This window comes from Topomyia yanbarensis, chromosome 2, assembly GCF_030247195.1.
Source record: "Topomyia yanbarensis strain Yona2022 chromosome 2, ASM3024719v1, whole genome shotgun sequence".
Taxonomy (NCBI): domain Eukaryota; kingdom Metazoa; phylum Arthropoda; class Insecta; order Diptera; family Culicidae; genus Topomyia; species Topomyia yanbarensis.
This window is the reverse complement of record NC_080671.1, coordinates 78,329,074-78,350,508: the sequence shown is the minus strand read 5'-3', so window position 1 is coordinate 78,350,508 and position 21,435 is coordinate 78,329,074. Positions and strand designations below refer to the sequence as shown.

Genomic DNA, 21,435 nt, shown 5'->3' with positions numbered 1-21,435 from the left:
TTTTCTAAAAAGTCTTGTATTCCATATGACTACAACAGTTTTCAGTTCCAGTGGCCTTTTCAAATACGGGAAGCCATTTTTTTCTTCTGCTTAATTAAATGAGCAAGAATAAATCAAAATAAACTACTGTTCCAAAATCGAACTGAAAAAGAAAGGGTTAGCGCAGCGTAGTTGATAAGTAGAATGTCTTGTACGCACTTCACATGGGTTCGAATCCCTACCCGGCGCATGACGGCACAGTATGAATGACCCTAAAGATAAAATATCTACAATTGAAACAAAAAAAAATAGTGCAAAAATGTGTTGTTTCTGGAAACGTATGAAGATCTTAGTTTCATCTCAAATTTCCAAGACAAGGAGCTGTTTGCTTCGACTTTGTGTCAGCGATTTCTCGAGCTGTAATATTGCGTGTCCTCCCAAGAGAAAAATGTTAACCATTACAAGGAATCTCATTTGCGTATAGTTTATAGGAGCAGTTCAGCATTAGTATTCCTGCAAAAGATTTCTTAGAGCTTCTTTAAGGGATTTCATCCTCATGATTCTCTGGGCCATTTGCTTGTATTCAGTATAAAACATGAGACGCAGAACGAGCATGCAAACGAAACCTTGTCGAAAAACACGCGCAAAAAGTCACCCGATACGATCCTGAAACGACATACAATTTTGCCCCATCCTGAGCGATTGCCCTTCAAATTTTTCTCACGGGAGAAAAGTGTCCTTGAAACAGCCAACCCCATGTATCCTACGCATGACCAAATCGAATCGGTAACCACACCGTCGATCTCAACTATGTGAACGGACATGTAGACGCGGTAGTTTTTCATAAAGGTCGTGTCGCTAGTAATGTCATTTGCTAACATAAGACAGGAGATCATAAGTCTGAGCATATCTGGGCGGACTTTCGAGGTATCTGTAACGACTAATATTTCTGGCTCAGTTCTTTCGAAATCTTTGCTCCGGAAAAAAAATCAGATATGGTCCGATCGAGCTCAATGAATCTGATTTTGAACCGGAATCGAAGACTTCGATGACGAACCTTCGAAATGGATTTCTTGCTCTGGGTCTTTTTTCACGAGAATTCATTTATACACGGGAAAGGAGCCCGGCGCAAAATGAAAACTTAAAGAAAACTAATGGAGAGACAGAAATTACGTGATGTATAAGAACTGAAAAGATGAGTTAGAGGATAATAAAGCAAAAATGTGGTGACCTATCTTTACTCGATGTATGACTAGATGTTAATTCAAGATAATTATAAAAATCTAATAATATGCACTGTATCAAACAATCCACTAACCAGTTCAACAGCTCCTAAAAATTGTGTCCACTGCACTGGTCTGGATATCCAATCTCTCGTATAGATGCTCCGTCCGTTGTCACCAAACACTTCAACTAATTTCACGAATATACAGTTTAGAGTTTGCGGCTGGAATTTAAATAAAATGATCGACAGTCAAATGCGAACGAGCTTTGGTTGAACCTTTTGAATATTGGGGTTTCGGAGTTTTTGCAAATTTCCATTTGCCAGAAATAAATAAAATGGTTGGTGAAGAAACAAACAATTCGGATTGTTGTATGATAGACCTGAAGGGGGTCAAACCCTGGCCAAAATTATTTGTTGCTGCTATTGCTATTATTATGCCTTAATATGAACAAAAAATAGACAATAACTAGTTTTTGGAACAATTTGGCATCTATTCACCTACCAGTGCGGAGGTCAATTTTTTATATCCTTTCGAATACTAGTAATTTCGAGGTGATCTTTGTGAATACATTTGTTTTTCCAGTTGCAAAAACAGTTGATTAGTGGAAAAGGGGGAAGAAAAGGGACGCCTGTGCATATTTTCATAGATACATTTTGAAATACATAGTATTCGGCCATACAGCATTTCAGTGTACCTCAACTTAGTAAAAAATTTAATATTTTCAAATCGCTTGGAATTTGTGGATCGGACAAGTCCGGAAGAGTTCGAATGTTTTTTGGATAGCGTACATGCACTATCTATATTACTGTCACGTTAACCATATTTCATCATGAAAAAATATTGTAGCTTTATTATTGACGCAAAAGATGACAAGTTAGTTTCTTTTCGTTCTTGTTTTTTAGTCTTGATCTAGTAATTAGCGTAAGAAAACCGCACACATCTCATCGGTTGTATATCCGACATACAAAGTTAGTCATTCCAGGTATTTCGTTAGGGCTTATTTGATACCGTTTAAAATGTGCCTTAGATTGCATAACAACACCCGCGAATATTTATTACATAACAATCTATCATCCGCAGTGAATGAACCTAATACATAATTGGCATTAATAGTAATACCAGAATTTATACACCATAAATAATGCGTGTATTACGAAACCTTCAACTACACAGATATATCGACAAATGTCTCCAGACACTAAAAGTAATCGCTTTTCATTACATTGTATTGTTGTTTTTGGAATGACATGTTTCGCCGGAATGAAACAAGAAATAATATGCAACACTCCCGACTGTCGGCTGTGCAAAGCTGATGTTGCTTTTTTGCAAACCGAACATTTCAAAATTAATTCAATAAACGATAAATCTATCAAAAATTCTCGACAGCCGGTTGCCCAGAGCAATAAACACATGTTAGCACTACTGAGAGTTGTATAGACTCTTTACCCCATTCTACTAACAAAACCTCCTTCTCATGGCAAACGTGGAGATGCAGAGGTATAAACGGCATCCATATCAACGTTTGTTACACTAACATTACTTCCCTTCCTCGACGACTGTAAGGACGGGGTCGGTGCCGCTATTGGCATTTCAAAGTATAGAATTCTCGAAACGTGCACATTGAGGATGGATAGCAACTCACAGGCTCTATTCATTGATTCATTGGTTCTGGTCAATTAGGGAGTAGCAACTACGAATTGTACGGTCATCATGCTCATGCTCGAGGTCCTGCCCATCCAGTTTGTGTCAGTGGAATGTTATACAACTTTTGTTGCATTCACATGTCTATGTAAAATTATTCCTTAAACCAGACATCTTTTCTCAGGAACGTTGTAATACACATTACTTTTCTGTTCGAGTATCTTACTGAAATCATGATTTGCTTCATTAACTAAGCGAAGAGAAGTCCACAAAATTAATCAGGATAAGTGCGCCATTCCCAAGTGCACACTAAATTTTTTATTAGAAATTCAAATTGAACAAGAGAGCTATAATAACAACAACTGAGACCCCGCGAAGGGCGCCACAGAACCGCACTACGGCTCTGGCTGTGTTGTCGACCATAGCTTGCGAGTCAGCCTATTTGCCTTCTCCAGTGTTATCGTTTGCGCCCATATCTTGATCCAACGGGTCACTGTAACAAATCCGCCAATTATTGAGCTGGTTGTTGGTTTGGAGATACTAGATCATCAGTTGTTTTATCGTTGTTGATACAGAGAGTTAGTTCTTGGTGGTTAATTGATCGTGTTTTATTGAAAACTGTGACTAATATTGGTTATAGTAGGCACTACAAATCAATTGTCATCCATATATTTAGGATCCCAGTTTTAACGTTGTCATATTCGACGCCGCGTTGCATTTTATTCTTTGCAATTAAGTTTTCTACCTGGACTAAACTTTTAAGCGTTATCTATCACGGTTTTTACGTAGTGTAACTGTATGTATATCACTTCCTTGAGATTAAGATCCGTCTTCACTTTTAATAACAGTTCAACCTCATGTAGGTACTATAGATTACAGAGAATTTTTTAAAGTCAATCCAAAATAAATATTCCCGCTTCACAGGCACTTATTTTCTGTGGCTAGTTCATTGCTGTACGCAGCTGAAGGCGACGATATAACACTATTTGTGAAGATCGATTTTGTTTACTATTAATATAATATTTTATATTTGTTGCAAAACCCTCAAAAACGCCCGATCATGTGTATTTCAAATCACTAGTTCATTCAATCTAGAGAACTGTAACTAGGCAGGCCTCTAGGACCCGTTGCCTTTTTGAGGGTTAAATTTCAATATTTAACCGAAAAGACCGGAATTCCAGAAACATTTTCACGGCCCCCTAGAATCGCTGACAAATTCGAACAGACAACGATATGGACAAGCAACGAAGAGCTGGCATCAGATTAGGATATTTCTGAAGAAAATTTAGATTAGGACATAAGTAATAAAGAAATTCTCTTTGTGGTCTTTCTCTTGTATTCATTACTCGATCGTTTCAACATTTATTACTCAACTCATTACATAATATTCTAGTCAAAACCACTGGCTTTTGGTATGTATTCGAAAATTAGTGCAAATTGTTGTAGTAATATCGTAATATTCGAAAGAGAAAGTAAACAAAGAGAGGCTCTTAATGTATTACTTCCCAATCTAAATTTTCTTGATTTTTTTATCATTGATTTGCGTGGTTCGTTGCTCCCGTGTAGCGAACGGCTCAGTGTTATTCGAGTTATAAGTGAACAAACCCGACGAGTATCGTATTGAAGATGAACGAGTGAACTAGTTTGGCGAAGAATATTTGCAACATTGTCCGGAACCTTCCTGTGGAGTCCCAAATTGTACTTTAAATATAGAACATAGAAAATAGGAAATGTCTATAGTAGAATCAAACTACAATGCCACAGATACTGTAAAACATGCAAGAAAATGTATAAAGCAGATTGCCAATGCCGTTCGAATTTTACTCTACCTAAGTAAGAGGAACTTTAGAATAATAACTGGTTTGTTTATCGGTTACTACCTTGGTAGATATCATCTACATAAAATAAGAAAAAATCAAAAAGCAATTTGAGAATGAGACAGCAGAGCATTTACTTTGTTATTGCAGTGCACTTGTTAGTCACAGTTATATACTGCCCATAATCCCATGTTCTATGGGATTCCCTATCTACATGGGACTAACTTGCGATTATAGGCAGTATAATGCTTGGTAAAGAGGCCCTACAGCGCTCTAAGATTTAGCAATCAAGTCCTAGTAAAGCAATCAAATTCATTAAACTAGTTGATTCTAACTGGGATAACACGCAAAATCAGACATGGCCTTTCATATTACAATTATGGAGGAAAAGCAGGGCATAACATCAAATTGAGTCATACCACAAATCGCAGTGGAAATCTAGGCTCTACAAGCAATAAAATAGGCTTAACCATATATGCTTTAGGAAAAACATTTTCATAAAATATTTTATACCTACAATATAAGCTACATTTAGAGAACCATCGTCGAATATTGAAACAGATTTTTCTACATTTAGGTACATTGCGACTTAGGCCCTGTGTCGAAATGACCAGAAAAACATTTTTCTTCTAATTAAAAAACACCAAAGAAAAAGATGTTTTTAACTTTCTAGTGCAAATGCTTACCAAAGACGTATTCCTTGACAAGTAGATATCCATGTTTTTCCACATTTTCGTTTGCCCTAAATTTTAAGGGAAATGGCACATCATTCCAAAAATTAAGAAAAAAATATTTTGAGAAATAACATGAAATAACTAAATGGTAGCCCGAATTCCGCGATATGAAAATATACGCCAACGGGATTTGTTCCCCACTGCATCTATTCAAAGCATTTAAAACAAACTATGAAATAGACGCGGGATTGCCGTCACATCGTCTCCATTTTTAGATTACTGATGGCGAACGCGTTCTTGGCACGGCAAGCATATTTTTGGTCAGAAATGACTCCACGGGCAAAATATTTCATCGCAGGAGAAACCGACCGTGGCAGTAGTGATGCAGGAAGGGGTGATGAATGAAAAAAAGGGAAAAAATCACTTCGTCTAGCCATGGCGTTATGGTAAAAAAATGCATTTTTGCTCTGGCGGACAGGAATGGGAATTTCTTCCTACTCAACAACGTGGTTGTGTTAGCGTGGTAGGATAGGAGATGCATATTCGAACACATCGTATTATTGCAAGGGAACATATCCGATTGAAATGCATGGAAAAACTTTTAAATGTGACTTCTGGTTGATTTAAGCCTTTTTTCCTCTCTGTAACATGCATATTCCAATTATTAAATATTTTTTATAGTTTTGAAATTTAGTATCAATACAATTGTAGTAGAAGACTCAATCGGGTATGTCTGTTAATTATTATTAATATCCAAACCATGTTCGATTTAGGTTTGGACCACTTTGTCAATTAAGGTAGCACCTCTAGTTGTAGCGAAAAATGCCGTTTTGATCCGAAAGGACTGGGTTATCAGTCAGTGGTTCGAAACTGCGTAAATCGTTTAAAAAATTGTCGGTGTAAAAACTGAACGAATAACTTACAGGTTCGTACTTGCCGAATTTCATGAAGAGAATTTTTTTAGATGAATACGATAAAAGATCTGCCTGAATTTCACACTTAGTTTTTAGCAAACTTTCTCATTCTAATATAATTATAAAGATTTTATGAAGCGTTGAACACCCTTTCGATTTATTTTCTGGCGTTAGATGCCGAAAAAGCCCAACCCAAACTTTACGTTTAGAATGTATAACCAACTTTACAGTGTAACAATATTTGAAGTAGTTTTGCGCAAAGGTGTTATATATATTGTACACAGATTCTAGTTTTGCAAAGCATGAATTACCCATCCGACTGCTCTTAGAGGTCCGATTGGACCATATTTATCTTCGTTTTTAGATCAGAGTTGCTCTAGGTTCGCTCGGAACTGTCACTTTTGCATGGATATTGTAAACATTAGAGCGAGCCTAGGGCAACTCGATTCTAAAACAGAAAATAGCATTAGAATCATTTAGAGGGACTTTGGACTAAATAATATGCATTATTTTGAAAGAATGACAATTTTAACGAGTAATATTGAGGCGAATCTTTCTGGTATCTAAATATTTGTTTTATCCTTTTTAATGTCATAAACAACACGAGACCGCACTAGCTCTTTATATTCCTACTAAAATAAAACTGATAATCCGATGCCTTTTTTGTACAACCAGCGTACACAATCGGCCACCCTGGCAGATCTATACGTTACTGTCACCAGTCCCAACAAAGTAAACATATTCCAGCAAAATGTCATAGGTACGACAGATAGGAAATAAACATGTTATCGCATACATACGATTACTGCTATTTGAATTCTGCTATTCCTTTGTATTTGTTCGACGATAAAGATGATGATGATGACGACAATGATGACGGCGGCGATGTCAATGCTGATAGTTCTCGGGATACGGGGCAAACGGTAAAATTAATTTAAGAAAAATATGAACTACTACTGCATCCTCCGTGCACCCTCGATAAGCACAGCACGTATACGTACGGAATGTGGTTTACTGGCCGCCGTTCGACTGCGTTTTCAGAGCGATAATGAGAATTCACTATACTTTCACGCCACTTTTCAACGATTTCAGTAATCCATAATGGATGTGTTTCGTCATATAAACCATTGTCGGACCATTGCTTACCGATAGGAGGAGACAAGCAGCAGCGACACACTGGATGTAATTTTTCGTTATTTTATATTACTTCCAAATGGAAATTTCCGCCAAGAAATACCGCAACTTTCCAAAAATCTGCACGCGACAGCACTCAAGAAACACGCAAAAACTGGACCGGGATTCGCGAAAGCTTTTCTTGTTCGATTTCCCCCACTCAACCGAACCGGAATTTGTACGCAAGACTTGACCGAATACCGTGCACTAGAACAATGCTCAAACTTTACACTCCGGAAATCTCGTAGTTAAAAAATTCGCTAAACACACACGGCCCCGCAGATGTCTTCTACACTCTGGAATGATGGTGGGCAGCGAAAAAAATCAGATTCACAGACAACAGTCTCAGCAGAATGATGATTGCAGTAATTATATTCAGGAGGAAAACTACACCACGAGCAAACGACACACGATCGAATCGAGAGGCAACACAAAACTGACACAACAGCACAAACCGCGGCGACGTCGACTCCCCAACGCCAACCCAACCCATGCAATGAGCGAACAATCAGTGGCAAACGCTGCTCCATGCCCCATCTTGTCGTAAAAGAGAAAAGTCGTGCGGAAAGCTCCCCGCAAAGCATCCACACACGACACGACCCATGCGTACCTATTCCCCGCAGGAACCGATCCAACACAATCAAACGATTTGTGTGATGTTCGTGATTGTCAACAACTGAATGACAATCAGTGACATACGTCAAAATTGTATTTTCGAAAATAGAGCTGGGATTTTTTTTTCGAAGAAATCTCGCTCTACACTGATAATAATCCATACCATTAAACCAAATACAACAATTTGCATACATTGCTCCATTCCAGGTAATGAAGAAGCGGACTCTTTAGCTAAGGCGGGCGCTTTACAAGGTGACATATATGAAAGACCTTCGTATAAGCTTCAGCGAATTTTTCAGTATCACTCATCAGAGAACCCTCGAAAGTTGGCAAACTGCATGGAGCAGAGGTGAACTGGGAAGGTGGCAACATTCGATAATTCCTAAGGTATCGACGAAACCTTGTTTCAGGGGGATGGATGTGGGTCGGGATTTCATTCGCGTGATGTCTCGGTTCATGTCCAATCACTACACGCTGGACGCTCATCCCCGGCGTATTGGGCTCGTGGATGGCGGTATCTGTGCTTGTGGCAACGCGATGTGTTTTTTCCGATCCGTATCTGAGCCGTACTACGAAATCGTCTGAAGGAACCCCTGCCGGCTCGAGGAAGACCGCCGGCGTCCCAATACATGATTCATCCGTCCGAATCTGTAATCCCTGGCCGTTGATTCCCGATGCCGGAAACCGAAAGTTTATATCTCTCCACCCCCCCCCCCCCCGCCTTCAGCCTTGTCCCCTGTCTCTGATACACAGATGCAGGACTCCCCCCCCCCCCACCTCCCCCTTGAATATCTTCGCAAAACTTATGTGCCCCCCTGTCTTCTAGTTTTAGTTGATCAATATATAATCTCGCTAAGAAATGCCCATCAGTACCAATACTTAAAAAAAGCCATAATTAATCTCCCCTAATTTTAATAAAATTGAACCACTCCCTCTGGTTATTTCTAGTTAATAAACTTGTAAAATGTTCCGCTTAGTTAATAATTAATTGCTCCAACAATCTCCCTTCAAAAAATCATAAAGTTCATTACTATACAAAGAACACACAAAATGACCCGTCCCCCTAATCTTACGAATATTATATTATCCCCTCTTGTATACGTATAAGTTAGCTGCAAAGTTTTTTTTAGTTTCATTATATAAAACAAAATAATATTGAAATGTGTAACCTCCTAGTTTTAAGAAATTCAAAATTGGGTCATTAAATGAGAAAAAAATCTTTTTTATTACATACATCGATAAAGTTTTTTTTTCCAACTCAGGAAACGTGAAAATAATATTAAAATTTTAAATAAAGAAATATGTTGACAGTCTGGATTTGACACTATCAGAAGCATTTGACATATCGAATTTCACGACAAATGATGCCCTGTCAGAAAAAAATTAATACATGTTTTCCCGGTTTTCCCGCAGGGTTACTTTCATTTGACATAAACATCATCCAATGCATATAGTTTTTTTTTTTCATTTTGGGTGTTGTCTTGATATGCCAGATGTAAAAAACCGCAGTTTTCTTATGTATGTTTGCCAAGTTTACATAAGATTTATTTCAAAAAACAAAAAACATATCTCAACTAACATATGATTAGGGCCTTAAAGCCAAATTCATGTTTTTCGTTTTATTGTATAAATAGCATCCTTGTTCGTCATTCTTTAAGCTTTTGTAAGTCTACATTAAAAAAAATCTTCAAAATTATGTTATAATTTACAGTAAACGGCGCATAATCCATATTAAACGTGTGATTTTCACGCCCTTTGCTTCTTTACGGCTTAGCTGCATTATGTACTTGAATTGGCATTCCGGACTTTTACTTTTTGGCATTATTTAGTCTTGTGAGTTATTTTAGGAGGATTTTACTATTATGTAGTGCTTTATTGATGTCGACTTCAAATCATTGGTCGTTGATTGGTTCCTTTTCTTATATTTCTATATTATTGTTATTGCCTGATTCTTCAAACAATAATGGACTTGTTGCATCGTCATTATGTTTGGAAATACCTGAATAAAAATGTATAACGGAATTACAGTGATTTTCATTGTTACATTATAACGAAAAACGATGCAAAAAGATTAGATATGTTGAAAAATGTACAATGAATATACAATCAAATTTGTTGTTTCTACAATCAATTTCATTGTAAATTATATTCCCAAACGAGACATTCAGAACACACGCACATATGTTGCTGATTTTGGGTATATGTCAGGCAATCACAAAACTTACCATCTAGTGTCGCTCTGCGCATTTTACCAACCATCTTCGTTAATACTTCCGCATCGTTGTGATTTAATGTCCCATTAGTTTCTGGAAGTGTACAAACGACCGATAGTGCAAGTAACGTACTTCAGAAATCGTGACATCAGCTGCTTTTTATCTCCTGTCGACAATGCAGGCCTCAAACTACCCGGATCACTTCACGGTGCCCCCGATCCCGAAAGGAATTGAACTTTTAGACCGCAATCAACTGGCGTCGATCGTGCATGTCGCCTGTAAATAAAAATGTTAAATTGGATTTCGTATATTTATCATATTATATTATACTATCTACTTACTAAAGTTTTAAAACCGGAAAATACGGACTCCCCCCCCCCCCCCCCCCCCCGAATATTTTTAACTTCATGAGAAATTTTAAAGCAGTTTCTTTTTTTAATTCATTCTAAATTCTTAAACATTCCAAATCAGATTCTTTCACTAAAGCTGATTTTAATTAAATGAGGGTATTACATATTACGTATTGTACAATGAACATTTCAAAATCGAAATTTTGGACCCCCTCCAAAAAATTTTTCGGGATCCGCTCCTGAACAACGTTCAAGATTTACAGAACAAAAAACATCCCATTTCTTTCAAAGCCAAAACTTATTTCTTCCCTCAATTTCATTGTCCATTTTAACGAAAATGTGTCAAACCCAATCTGAACCTTTTGGTTAAACTTACCATGATTCTGCTTGTCATCGAGAATGACAGAAACGAACAAGAAACATTTTCTTTGTTTCAAAGGAAATATTTGTTGAAATTTCCTCAATCGTGTATACCACACATTTTTTTTGCTATTAAAAATAACAACAATGTTTGAATTGAACTTGAATTTAGTTTGTCGTTAAGGGCCGATTTCTTCACCCTTGCCCATCTTTTAAACAAGCTTCGCCAGTACGCTTAAACCTGGCTTAAGCACAAAACGTGAAAAAATCAGCCCTAAGTCAAACAGTAAAATGGTTGCTTGAAATGAAAATTTGATTATAAATTATTATTTTTTCTATGTGTATACACACATCCAGAGATGCCAGGTACTTTTTTCAAATGTCTGCAATAATAATTTTAAAAGTCTGGGAAGAACAAAAAATGTCAGGAAAGCTAGTGTAACCAAAAGCATTTATATTCAAAAATCTGTAAATATCTGCAACCAAACTAAAAAATCTGCAAATATCTGCAGCCAAGCTAAAAAATCTGCAAATATCTGCGTCATCGAAAAAATCTGCAGCTTAAATTAAAAGTCTGCCAATTTGCAGACTTATCTGCAAGTCTGGCATCTCTGGCGACAACGACTGGAGAACGCAGCACAGCTCTTTTTTCGAAATTAAATAACAATTCGAGTCGAACTGCAGTATGCATATCAACCGGTGCCCGGTGGTTCTATTATTGTGGTACACAAAATAAATGAACTGGATATACAATTTGTAATTTGTAATTTATTTATCAGCAGAACGAAAACTTGTCAGTTACATAAACTTTGTATCAAGTCAAGGAAACAATAAACATGTTTCAAATCTCTAGATATCGACGTATTATGATATTTATATTGGAGAAACAAATAAGCTCTCTAAAATCAACATTTGTTCGCGGATTAGCAGTGAGCGTAGTAAGTTTTTTATTTCATTGCCTACCCTTAACCGGACGAAAAATCATAATGATTTCAGATTCAATGTTCGTCTAAACCGAATCCCCACCAGGCTGAACTAATGGCACGCAGTCTTCCGAAGCGATTACCATTAAAAGGTGTTCGCGACATTGTTGTAGTTTCATCCGGCAAAGGGGGTGTAGGTAAAACCACAACTGCTGTCAATTTGGCCGTTACGCTGGCAAATATGGGTAAAAACGTGGGTATTCTGGATGGGGACATATTTGGTCCATCCGTTCCTTTGATGATGAATCTCGCTGAGGTCCCACTGGTAGATGAGAACAACTTAATGCTACCACCGGTCAACTATGGCGTTAAGTGGTAAAAGAACTCGGGACTTATTGTTGGAATGAGTGATTCAGTTTCTAAATTTCAGTTTATCCATGGGACTGTTGGTGGAGTCTGGCCCAGTAGTTTGGCGAGGACCACTGGTTATGTCCGCCATTCAACGGTTACTTAAAGGGGCTGTCTGGGGACCGCTGGATATTCTCGTTGTGGATACACCTCCAGGGACGGGAGATGTACATTTATCTTTAAGTCAGCATGTTCCAATATCAGGCGTTTTGCTAGTTAGCACTCCTCAAATAGCAGCCCTGCAGGTTACTAAAAAGGGAGCAGAGATGTACAAAACGCTGAAGGTTCCATTGATAGGAATAGTGGAAAATATGAGTCATGTCGTGTGTGACAGGTGTGACAACCATATTGAATTGTCATCCAATTCCACTGAAGTGTACGCACGTGAGCTTGGGCTGCAAGTGCTTGGAAGTGTCCCTATCGAGAAGGAGGTGATGCAGTGTGGAGACTCTGGGACACCACTTTGCGTGAAATATCCCGACTCGAAATTCGCAATCGCGTACCGTAGCATAGGAAAAGCAGTGATAAACTTTTTAGACAATAAACAATCTGCAGTTTAGGTATTTCGAACAATCATTTCTTCTTTTTCTTCAATTTTTTCATTTTAATTGCAGCCTTGTGATAGGCCTTCTTTTTGCGTTTTTCAAGTGCTTCGGCGTACTTTTTCTTGTTGTACTTCTGAAACTTAGCATCTTCCAGAAGCTCATCGACGAGTGTTTTTGCGTTGCTTTTCTTAGTCCCACGCTCATTGTAATAGTCCAAGGGAGATTCTATTACTTTACCAATCTGGAAAGAAGGGATCAATAAGCATAAAAAGCAAGTTCGTTAACCGCATAAAATTACCTGGAAATATTTGGGCAAAGTTTTCATCTCGCTTCGTTTGTAGAAGTGTTTGGGATCTAGCACAGAACGCATGCGAATGAGCTCTAGTTGATTTTTAACCTCCTCAGTCATTTCTTGGGTTGGCAGATTGAACCAGTTGGCACCTTTTGTTTTGGCTCGCTCTTTCTGGAAAACAAACATTTTTAGTAGAATTGTCTACTGGAAAGTACAAATAAGATTTTGTTACGCGGATCAGATTACTAAAGAGACATCACGTGTTCTAAGCCTCCGACGTATTCAGCACCCGGATCCAAAAATCCCACTTGTAAAAAATATGTGAAGAAAGAGCATCGGTAGAGATTTGAGCTTTAAAATCACAACCTTTAGCCTTTCACCTGTACGTCTTTTCATTGCAGAAAACGGTTGCTGGAAAAAATGCAGTTTTCGAAGATAACTGTATCTTTGCCTCCAAGAACCGTCCGCTGCAACGATAGGACATATTTTAATATCCCGTAGGCCTTACAATGGAATCCAACAGCTTTAGGTACAAATGTTCCATTAAGATTACTACGAGTGGGTGAACCGGGTGGAGTCGTACGAATAAGCCGTGAACGGCAAGAACAATTTCAGTTGTCGAATATATCATCATTGTAGGAAGAATTACGAGGTTTCAATTTTACAACACTTACCCTATTCAGTTCCTTGATCCGGCGATCACTCATAGAAAGTGTAGCCAAGTTCTCTTGCTTTTCTGTTGCGGGTGTAATAACAGCTGTCTTCATGTGCTGGTCCACATCGGTGATGGCTAGTTCCTTTAATTTTGCAGCCTGAGCAAAGCGCGTCAAGCGACTGTCTGCCATGAAGTCGAGAGCAATTTCATCTTTATGTTTCCGCTTGGTACCGTTGTGCGTTCCAGTGTTTTGAAGAATATCGAATATGTCCTGATTTGGCGGTGGAAGCCCTGCAGGTTAAAGTTTTATTATTCAAAATGTCAACTAAATTATTCGACTAGTTTTCTACTTGTCCTAACAAAGGATTTATCCACCAGGCTCTCGTTCGATTAGTAAAGTGCAAAATTATTAGTAAAAACTAACCTCCATAATCATCATCATCGGCGTCACTTTCTTCGGGTTGAATTTTTGGAGCACATTCCTGACGAACAATCTTTTCTGATGAATCATTCGAAAAATTCAAAACACGTTGGTAAGATGGCAGTAGTGTTTTTTGCGGCGAATGATGTGTACTTCCACTGGATCCAACGGTATCTATTGTAAAAAGATCCATAATGGAATCTTCTTGCTGAGATATAAGCGGGTAGAGGACTGAAACGACTAAAAGAAAGGCACGTGGTTTGTTTATGCATTTGCTGACAGAATGTAACACCGTTTGACAGTATGTGGCTTTTTCACTGGGTGTCGATAAAGTAGAATACGGTTTACATTTATAAGAAAAATCTTCGTCAAACCACTTCACAGTGATGCCACATGGAAAAAAATTGGTTAAAATCTCTAGAATTCCAAATTTCGAAACTAGATAATTCCAGACTTTCGTGTTTTTTTTCTTTATTTTATCTAGATGTTTGTGTCACATGTATGAATTTTTGGAACATTTTTTTTTAAATTTACCCTTGGTTAAATATATTGTATTTCATTATGAGTTGGACGTGTAATTTGAGTTTTATACCCGAAAATACCTTATTTCCACTCAAAGTTTAACTAATATTTAAAAAAGCGAGAGCTTGGCTTGAGAGCCATAATTGCGGGCCACGTCCATCTTTTCCGTAAGAAAGTGTTGATGTGATACACCTTTAACGGAAGCCCACGACTCAGTGACACTCTCATAAGTACCACGGATTAGGCAGTGGGTATGCATTTAGTCAGAATTCACAAGCAAGCGATGCGACTGAAAATATAATTAAATTATATCTTCGAAAACTGACATCCAAGTCAAGTTTTCAATGTGTGTTAGAAATAAAACTGTTACTTTGAAATGTTATCGACAAGTAGCAACCTGTCACTAGCTGGCGCTGCGGTCGCCCAGCAATCGGCATACGGAGCTTGCATGTAAGTTTGATGCGATGGTGATTCTTGCATGCGAACTTGTGTGCGATGGTGACTTTCAACGTATTTTCATTCAAATGTTTACACTGGTTTTTCGGAAAAGTGTCTCACGTGTTTTTTGTAAACGGCCAATGCTGTCAAAATTCACTTTGAGAGAAAATTCCGGACAAACCGTAACTCGCCGAGAACGGATGTCTACATTTTATGGAAGAAAAAAGTTTTCTCTTTCGTCTATTGTTAAGATTTATAGTCGACGACTAATGGTTTGTTCGGAATTTCCCCTCAAAGTGAATTTTGACAGCATACTTTTTGGCCCTTTTCAAAAAACACACGAGGTTTGTTCTAGCTTCTATGCTTGTTCACTGATTGATTTATTGATTTAAAAATGCATATATTTAGGAATAGGAATCTAGGTTTGAATTTGTCATTACCCGTGATGATAGCACCTAGTATGGACAAATAGTTATGATAGGCAAGAATTGTTAGTATTATTTTCTGTTTTGTTTTGAACCTTTTAGTCGATTGTTGAGAAAACACGCTAAATACATTTTTTCCAATTTGAAGTTTGTACAACAATGAAGTGAGAAGCAAAGCATTCACTACCAAACATACCCAGTTAAACTCATTCCGGAACCGGTTCGGATTTCTGAATGGAGTCATTATGGATTCCAAATCAAATGCAACAACCGATTCCGACTCAGAATCGGTAGTTGCATTTGATTTGGAATCCATACTGACTCCATTCAGGATTCCGAATCAAATTCCGAATGGTTTGACCGGGTAAGGGCATGTTCAGGAGTGTTTCAGTTTTAGATTCATAATTTTGACAGTTCTATTATATAAAACTAAAAATTTTAAAATTAGAACTTGCTGTCCCCAGCAGCAGTTTTAGCGTATGTTCTATTCAGTTTAAAATTCATGTCACGCCGTGCCTTTAGCGTCACTGCATTCAAATTTATTTTTCCGCAGTCTATCGGGTCTAAGTGCCTGTGCTGAAAACTTTGCACGTATTTAAAACACAGTTCTAAACGTGTTTTAAAATCAGCAATAAATAGAACGGCGTCGTATAACAGTTTTAAATTTTTAAAACAAAGCTGTTCGAAATTATAAAACAAAACGCTCTGCTGGGGATGTGAATGTTTCAGTTCCAGTTCTACTTTGAAACTCCTATACAAAATAAACCGCTCCTGAACATGCCCTAAGTGCAGTTAACTTTGATCTCAAACATTCCTTCTTGTCAGTCGATGTTTTGTGGAAATTCAGCTATAGTAATTTAGATGAAAAATTGCCAATTGTACTTCGCGCCAATTAGGAGCAAAATTACTTGCGCTATTCGGCGTACAGTTCTTTGCGATGTTTTTCTTTGGTACACGTTCGAATTACGTTGTATCATTTAGTGTAAAAAATTGATTGTAAACACAACATACCAAAACCTTAATCTTTTGTGCCAATTATATCAAGAATTACAGTTTCTAATTTGAATACAATATGCCTGTGTGATACACATTTTCGACTTCTTTTTTTTGAATAATTAATAAATGTGTAAGTTAAATCCGTCGTGAAAATGCTTGAGATGTACAAAAATGCGCAAATAAATTTATTCTGGAAACTGTTATGAAAAGATATTTATGTGCTACACTTATATAATTTCTGTTTGAAAAGTTTTGGCATGGTATATAACTGTTACAAATACTTCTAAATTCAAAGATCAATTGGGTCCTTAAATGAAGAACAATATTCCTCTTTTATTACATAAACCGATAGAGCTCATCTTTCTAATATAACATATGTTCAACCCTTAGAAATTCAGAATATTTTTTTATTGATTTTCTACGAAAATGTAAACACATCTTAATTTGACATTATCGGTCTTCCTTGATAGTGAATTTGGCCACTGGGGTTAGCATTTTTGACAGTCATTCCGGCAAAAGGATTGGGATCAAGGTAGTTCAATGGAAACACCTTCCAATAATTCAAATTTTTAAAATATTTTTTATTTGCTATTTTGCGTACAAAAAAAAGCGAAAAAAGTTCGATTACGTATCTTCAACTTCAGTTGCATTGATGAAATTCCCACACGAAGAAAAAAATCAGCAAAAATAAAGAAATTTTGGTTTTAATTAACAATTTTCCTGTTTGATATAGTGATAAACAGTATTCAATCAATACTGTTACTTGAAATTACCAATAATTTTATTTGTTGGCTTTTCAATAGTTTCAACTCTAATTTAGTTGAAATCAAACAAAGATTCTGTGGGTTTTTAACAAAGGGATCTGTTCGATCTAACAAATTTTATTTTGTTTCAACAATGCAAACAGAAGTATATGTTCAACTAAACCAATTTAGTTTGTTTTGGTTTGATACAGTCTTTCGTGAAGTTTAAACGTTTGGTTGTTTCAAAACCCCATAGAAAATTTGACAGTTGTGAAATTTCCCAGTCGACTAAATCGGGTGCTTCGAGGTCGACCGATTAATTACCCAATTTTGTTGGGTTTCGTCGGCAAACAATTCCCATCAGTGTATATTAATCGCCAGATTTAATCTGTGTAAATCTTGTTCCTTTTTTTAATGTAGAATACATTTAAGGTTTCTATATAGGGGTCCCGTTTCAAAATATCGGCTGCGGCGCCGCGTCAGATTTTGAACGTTAATAACTTTTAACAGAATGATTTGATTTTTAGACCAATTTGTTGCAAATATGTTCCTCTATGCTGTATTAAAATTTGAAGTATGTATAACATGTACTAATAACAAAAAAAATGTGTTTTGAAAAATCTTTCGAAAACGACTCGGAAAAGTGAAAATTTTCAGCCCATCCCGCACAGAGCCGTCGTTATGGTAGACCAACCGAACAATAAAATAATGAAAAGTTTATATATAGGTCCATTACATGTTTGTTCGTATGGTTATTCGCATTGGGTTGCTTGACGAGAGCACTTGGTGGGGGAAAGACGGCATATTCCTTTGGTTAGGCCATTAGAAGCCGGACGGAAAGGAAAGGCTCATGCACGGCACGAGAACGAGCGAGAAAGCGATAGTAGTGCATATTAGCGCGATTATATAAATATCTGTCGGTCGGTTTTTCTCATCATTCGTATTCGTTCAAGCACTAGCAAGCAGCCAGTCCACCGATGAAAAGCAGTCGGCGATGACGACGGCGGAAAAAGTGCCCCAGCTACTGGTGACTCATCGCAACCCGATCAGGAACTGTCGCCCTGCAAGAATTTCGCCCCAACTAAAGGGCAACAGAGTAGGCTATCGTTCCAGCGTCTGGGTCGTGAGATTGTGCAGGACTGCAAAGTCGAGCTACGCTTACAAAGCTCAGTCGTAATGATGCCCCGAGAAGCCAACGATGCCTACTTGGTCGGTTTGTTCGAGAATGCAAAATAGTGCTTTCTAGCTCACCGTGTCCGCGGGGAGTGCGCCTGAATTATGCTCCCGCAATAAAACAATAAACGGTTCTTTACAGGACCAATTAATTGTGTTCTAATAAGTGTTAAACTGAAATTTACATTTTATGGTGTATAACAAATAATTTTCAGAAAGCAATATAAGAAATACGATGTGTGGAAAGAAAGAAAGAGAATTTAAATTATCCTCTCGCTCGTTTTCGTGCACTGCTTTTCCATTCCTTTCTGCTGCTACTACCATCATAACTAAAACGAATGTGCGTGTTCCCCCACCATCTCATGACCAGTGTTGCCACAATTGCATGTCGCTATTACAATTTGAATTATTTTATTGATCCTCTCTAGTATTGATAAAATATAGAACGTGCAAAGTACACTAGTCGCATGCTTTTATTCGAATTTTTTGGCAGCCTCCGTTGATTAACTGCATAAATCGATTTGTTTGTGCAGCTCCTTGCTAGTAGCAAACTAAATAGCCTTTATCAGCGCTAACAAATAACACGAAAGAATTTAAATTTGTGAAAATCTTTTCCTTCCTTCTTTTCAAATCTGCAACATTCTTTGAAAATATTGTTTGAATGTTGTTATTGAAAAACTGAACATGCAAGTTTGCTAGCATTGGCCACTAGATTGAAGGCGATGGAAAGACAGAATATTCGTTTTGGTTATGCTAGTATTGGTAGCCGAACGGAAAGGAATGGCACGAAAACGAGCGAGAGAGCGATAGTAGTGCTTTCTCGTATATGAATATTGGTCGTTCGGTTTTTCTCATCATTCGTATTCGTTCAAGCACTAGCAAGCAGCCAGTCCACCGAAGGAAAGCAGTTGGCAATAGCGACGGACGGAAAAAGTGCCCCAGCTACTGGTGACTCATCGGAACTGTCGCCCTGCAAGAATTTCGCCCCAACTAAAGGGCAACAGAGTAGGCTATCGTTCCAGCGTCTGGGTCGTGAGATTGTGCAGGACTGCAAAGTCGAGCTACGCTTACAAAGCTCAGTTGTAATGATGCCCCGAGAAGCCAACGATGCCTACTTGGTCGGTTTGTTCGAGAATGCAAAATAGTGCTTTCTAGCTCACCGTGTCCGCGGGGAGTGCGTCTGAATTATGCTCCCGCAATAAAACAATAAACGGTTCTTTACAGGACCAATTAATTGTGTTCTAATAAGAGTTAAACTGAAATTTACATTTTATGGTGTATAACAAATAATTTTCAGAAAGCAATATAAGAAATACGATGTGTGGAAAGAAAGAAAGAGAATTTAAATTATCTTCTCTCGCTCGTTTTCGTGCACTGCTTTTCCATTCCTTTCTGCTGCTACTACCATCATAACTAAAACGAATGTGCGTGTTCCCCCACCATCTCATGGCCAGTGTTGCCACAATTGCATGTCGCTATAACAATTTGAATTATTTTATTGATCCTCTCTAGTATTGATAAAATATAGAACATGCAAAGTACACTAGTCGCATGCTTTTATTCGAACTTTTTGGCAGCCTCCATTGATTAACTGCATAAATCGATTTGTTTGTGCAGCTCCTTGCTAGTAGCAAACTAAATAGCCTTTATCAGCGCTAACAAATAAAACAAAAGAATTTAAGTTTGTGAAAATCTTCTCCTTCCTTCTTTTCAAATCTGCAACATTCTTTGAAAATATTGTTGGAATGTTGTTATTGAAAAACTGAACATGCAAGTTTGCTAGCACTGGCCACTAGATTGAAGGCGATGGAAAGACAGAATATTCGTTTTGGTTATGCTAGTATTGGTAGCCGAACGGAAAGGAAAGGCACAGGAATGGCACGAAAACGAGCGGGAGAGCGATAGTAGTGCTTTCTTGTGTTTTCATATATGAATATTGGTCGGTCGGTTTTTCTCATCATTCGTATTCGTTCAAGCACTAGCAAGCAGCCAGTCCACCGGAGGAAAGCAGTTGGCGATGATGACGGTCCGCAAAAGTGCCCAGCTACTGGTGGCCCATCGCAACCAACTACCGATCAGGAACTGTCGCCATGCTAGTATTTCGCCCCAACTAAAGGGCAACGGAGCAACTAATCCGCTGGCTAACATTCCAGCGTCTGGTTCGTAAGGTTGTGTATTACTTCAAAGTCGAGCTACGCTTACAAAACTCAGCCGTAATGAAGCCACTGATGCCTACTTGGTCGGTTTGTGGGAGTGGGCGTAAATTACAATAAAAGCAACGGTTCTTTTCAGGACCAATCAATTGTGTTCTAGTGAGAGTTAAACTGAAACTTTTATTTTAAGGTGTGTAGCAAATTTTCAACAAGCAACATAATACGTTGGGTGGAAAGAAGTAGCTTGCACACGGAACAAAAATTTAAATTATCCTCTCGCTCGTTTCGTGCACTGTTTTTCCATTCCTTTCTACTGTTATTATCAGTATTACCAAAACGAATGTGTTGTTGCATGTGTTTAAGAGAAACGTTGAAGTCGCATGCTTCTATTCAAGCTTTTTGGCAGCCCCCGTGAACTAACTGCATTAAATGATTTTTTGTGCAGCTCCGTGCTAGTAGCAAACAAAATGGCCCTACCAGTGTCTGATTCGTGAGATTGTGCAGGATTTCAAAGTCGAGCTAAGCTTATAAAGTTCAGCCGTAATGGTACCCGAAGAAGCCAGTCTTGTCGTTTTGTTCGAGGCTACAAAACAGTTCGCCAGGCACGTAACTATCATGCCAAAAATATCCAACGATCCAGCGCATCACCATCAACACCAACGCCGATACCAAAGGTTCTTTTCAGAACCACCATTATTACCATAGAGAATTATTTGAAAATTTCCCATTCAAACGTGATTCTGTTGAATATTATTAGTTTTAAATTAACGTCTCGAATT

General features: G+C 37.9%; 3 protein-coding genes across 6 annotated transcripts in view; 1 reads left to right on the top strand and 2 right to left on the bottom strand.

Moving 5' to 3' along the window:
* Positions 1-7,899, bottom strand: part of LOC131678509 (serine/threonine-protein kinase GL21140) — a 97,914-nt gene extending 90,015 nt beyond the window's left edge. The window contains exon 1 of one of the 3 annotated variants that reach the window (XM_058958706.1): positions 7,398-7,899. The gene's annotated coding sequence lies outside the window, so the exon portion shown is untranslated. Of the gene's footprint in view, positions 1-7,051; positions 7,373-7,397 lie in introns of those variants that run through there. The other 2 variants (XM_058958708.1, XM_058958707.1) reach the window with 2 other exon arrangements.
* Positions 7,900-11,658: 3,759 nt separating this feature from the next.
* On the top strand, positions 11,659-12,869 carry LOC131678507 (iron-sulfur protein NUBPL). 2 transcript variants are annotated; one of them, XM_058958704.1, is made up of 3 exons: positions 11,659-11,891; positions 11,959-12,260; positions 12,316-12,869. In XM_058958704.1, exons 1-3 carry the CDS (start codon positions 11,799-11,801, stop codon positions 12,851-12,853), a joined length of 933 nt encoding a protein of 310 aa, XP_058814687.1. In that variant the 5' UTR covers positions 11,659-11,798; the 3' UTR covers positions 12,854-12,869. The 2 variants fall into 2 exon arrangements, with proteins under 2 accessions (XP_058814687.1, XP_058814686.1); XM_058958703.1 differs by having other exon boundaries at positions 11,659-11,900.
* LOC131678508 (uncharacterized) lies at positions 12,849-14,495 on the bottom strand. Its single transcript, XM_058958705.1, has 4 exons — positions 14,210-14,495; positions 13,805-14,076; positions 13,137-13,301; positions 12,849-13,079 (listed from the first exon to the last, which is right to left on the bottom strand). The coding sequence occupies exons 1-4, from the start codon at positions 14,397-14,399 to the stop codon at positions 12,867-12,869; spliced, it is 840 nt and encodes a 279-aa protein (XP_058814688.1). The 5' UTR covers positions 14,400-14,495; the 3' UTR covers positions 12,849-12,866.
* Positions 14,496-21,435: the final 6,940 nt, after the last annotated feature.

Excerpts from the sequence above, each read along its gene's own strand:
- LOC131678507 (XM_058958703.1), top strand. The coding sequence starts at position 11,799 with ATGTTTCAAATCTCTAGATATCGACGTATTATGATATTTATATTGGAG. Across the intron at positions 11,901-11,958 it reads GCGGATTAGCAGTGAGCGTA|ATTCAATGTTCGTCTAAACC; the intron begins GTAAGTTTTTTA and ends TAATGATTTCAG. Across the intron at positions 12,261-12,315 it reads GTCAACTATGGCGTTAAGTG|TTTATCCATGGGACTGTTGG; the intron begins GTAAAAGAACTC and ends TCTAAATTTCAG.
- LOC131678508 (XM_058958705.1), bottom strand. The coding sequence starts at position 14,399 with ATGGATCTTTTTACAATAGATACCGTTGGATCCAGTGGAAGTACACAT. Across the intron at positions 14,077-14,209 it reads CGATGATGATGATTATGGAG|GGCTTCCACCGCCAAATCAG; the intron begins GTTAGTTTTTAC and ends TTTAACCTGCAG. Across the intron at positions 13,080-13,136 it reads CTTTGCCCAAATATTTCCAG|ATTGGTAAAGTAATAGAATC; the intron begins GTAATTTTATGC and ends CCTTCTTTCCAG.